The sequence below is a fragment of the Citrus sinensis genome, chromosome 1 (assembly GCF_022201045.2).
Source record: "Citrus sinensis cultivar Valencia sweet orange chromosome 1, DVS_A1.0, whole genome shotgun sequence".
NCBI lineage: Eukaryota > Viridiplantae > Streptophyta > Magnoliopsida > Sapindales > Rutaceae > Citrus > Citrus sinensis.
The window spans coordinates 8579318-8582165 of NC_068556.1; the positions used below are offsets into that span (position 1 = coordinate 8579318).

The 2848-nt window shown below is 43.9% G+C and overlaps 1 protein-coding gene across 1 annotated transcript; it reads left to right on the plus strand.

Moving 5' to 3' along the window:
- The first annotated feature begins 812 nt into the window (after positions 1 to 812).
- On the plus strand, positions 813 to 2601 carry LOC102609388 (zinc finger CCCH domain-containing protein 20). The gene has a single exon (XM_006475304.4). The coding sequence runs from the start codon at positions 874 to 876 to the stop codon at positions 2017 to 2019; it is 1146 nt and encodes a 381-aa protein (XP_006475367.1). The 5' UTR covers positions 813 to 873; the 3' UTR covers positions 2020 to 2601.
- The last annotated feature ends 247 nt before the right edge of the window (positions 2602 to 2848 follow it).

A 2848-nucleotide genomic window follows, 5' to 3' on the forward strand; every position in this document is an offset into this window, starting at 1 on the left:
TAGATGCAAAGGTGTCGATTCTAATGGTGGTAGCTTGGCGCCCTAAATTGCTACCATGAGCCTTTAACGCTTTGTAAAGGAATTCAATTATATCATCGTGTTCATGACGAAAACAAATTCCGATGGTATATTCAATGTCTCAAAAATACGCAATTTCAACATTGTCGAACTATTACTAGTAACTAGAGACGGTGATGACAGGTGTCGATTTATGATTCGTTTTTTTTTTAATTATCATAATTTTCAAACTATATATGTCAATAAAAAGAGAATTTTAGGGAACCGCATTAGAACTATAACTAGGCGAACCAAAATTTCTTTGCAGTTTACGCATATATCCTCTAATGGAAAGTGGGGATACAAAATTCTTACCCAAAAAAAAAAATATATATGTTTTTAATTTGTTTTTTTAAATATCCATCCTTATCCTCCACATCCTCCATCCCATGTTCCACCGACTCAGGAGTCAGGAACACTAGGGGCCGTAGGCCAGAAAAATAAATATTCCAACCCGCGTAATAAATGACGGCTTCCGGCGCAGAGTTTCCTCAACTTCCCACCAGAATCTGCCACGTTGCAAAAGAATTCTTGTGGAACCACAACGTGGAGCACATAAATCCAACTCTGTTGGACTGTCAAATTACGTGATAACAGTCGAGTAACGTGAACATTCCTCTCTAATTTAACTGCAGTACAAAAAGGCCGCTCTAAGATTTTTAACCTAACCGCGGTTAACATTAAACCTAACTACGGTTAACATAAACCTAACCACGGTTACTCCTTAATCCTTATCAGTTTATAAGCAGAAGCAAAGCAGTGATATTGTTCCCCAAAATATCAACAGCCACCGCCCCTAAAAAACAAAACTGGAAAATGATGCTCGGAGAAGCTCACCGGCCGAACCCGACGATCCTCGTCCCTCCGTGGCCACAACTCCCCGATGATCCAACGGCCGATAACATTTTCTCTCCTCACTCCTTAAACAGCAATGCAAACGGCAGCCCGGAATATAGCAATCTCTACCATATCCCAGAAACCTATGCGGCACTCCACCGTTACCTGCCGTCAAACGATCCGGATTTGGACTCCGATAGCGATATGTCGGGTCTGGATCCGGATTCTCCGGTGGACGCTTACTCCTGCGACCACTTCCGCATGTACGAGTTCAAGGTGAGGAAGTGCGCACGTGGAAGGTCGCATGACTGGACCGAGTGTCCGTACGCTCATCCTGGAGAGAAAGCGCGGAGGCGCGACCCGAGGAAGTATCATTATTCGGGTACGGCCTGCCCCGATTTTCGCAAGGGAAGCTGCAAGAAAGGTGACGCGTGTGAGTTCGCCCACGGCGTGTTCGAGTGCTGGCTCCATCCGGCGAGATACCGTACGCAGCCTTGCAAAGATGGAGGCGGTTGCAAGAGGAGGGTCTGTTTCTTCGCTCACACGCCGGACCAACTCAGAATCCTGCCCCAGCAGAGTCCAAGAAGTGCTTCTGCCTCTGACTCGCCTTCCTGTGCGAAGACGCTTCCGTTTTTGTCGTCTCCGGAGTCTGCTTCCCCACCCCCGAGTCCAAGAACTGAGTCGCCAATGAGTCACTCGCTGAGTCGGTCACTGGGCACGAGTTCCATCAACGAAATGATGGCTTCTTTCAGGAACCTGCAGCTTGGAAAGGTCAAGTCCTTGCCATCTTCATGGAATATTCAAGTTGGGGGTGTGGGCGGTTCCCCGGGGTACGGATCTCCTCGGGGGTCTATGCTTCGACCCGGATTCTGCAGCCTCCCCTCCACTCCCACCCGTACTCCGACCCGACCAGGCATCGGATATCCTGATATCTTTAACACTTGCTGGGAGGAGGAGGAGGAGGAGCCGGTGATGGAGAGGGTAGAGTCAGGGAGGGACTTGCGGGCGAAAATGTTTGAAAGACTAAGCAAGGAGAATTCTCTGGAACGGGTCGACCCGTACCCGACTAATGCGGTGGATCCGGATCTGGGTTGGATCACTGAGCTAGTTAATGAAGCCAAGTGAAGCGAAGCGGGCTCTTTAAGAAATGATTGATTGTTGGAGGAATGGTGAGTGTGTATTTTTTGTTGGGTTTTGAATTCGACTTGATTTCTGCTCATTTTGTGAATAGAATCTGAAGAAGAAGAAGAAGAAGATAGGGAGGAGAAGGAAGTGGGTGCAGTATTATTTTGGCTTTTTGGGAAGCACAGCAACAAATTGAAGAATCTGTGTATATATTTTTAATTAATTTAATGATGTTATTATTGTTATTAATCATCAAGTAAAATATTTTGGCCATTTTGGGAATTATCCGAGAGTGAAGAGAGGGAGTGTTCAGTTCAGCAGAAGGACAAGAGAATTTGCCAAACTTTTGTTCAGTTCAGCAGGCAAGACATCAAATCATGGGATTGGATTATTCCCTTTTTTCTAATTTCATTTTTATGTTTTTTTATTATTATATTATTATTATATATATAGAATAGTATCCAACCGGCTGAATGCTGCTGCTGCTGATCTTATCGTTACTAGTGTAAAGTTTATATTATTATCATCTGTGTAAGCACTTTGTCATATTTCTGATTGTTAATGCAATGTGTATTTTTAATCCGCCCAACTCTTTACTTTGTAATATCATTGAAAAATACTTGAATGGGTTATTTTAATTAATCTTTGTCACTCAGTGTTTCTTGTGAGCATAATACGTACACACACACACACACACACACTTGAATCAGTATCTAGTGGAAGGTGATATTTGATTATTAATAGGCCTGTGGAAACTGTCTTTGCGACTCACAGATTAGCACTTGTTTAGTTGAATATAAGAGGGGCCAAATCTATATCCATATTTATA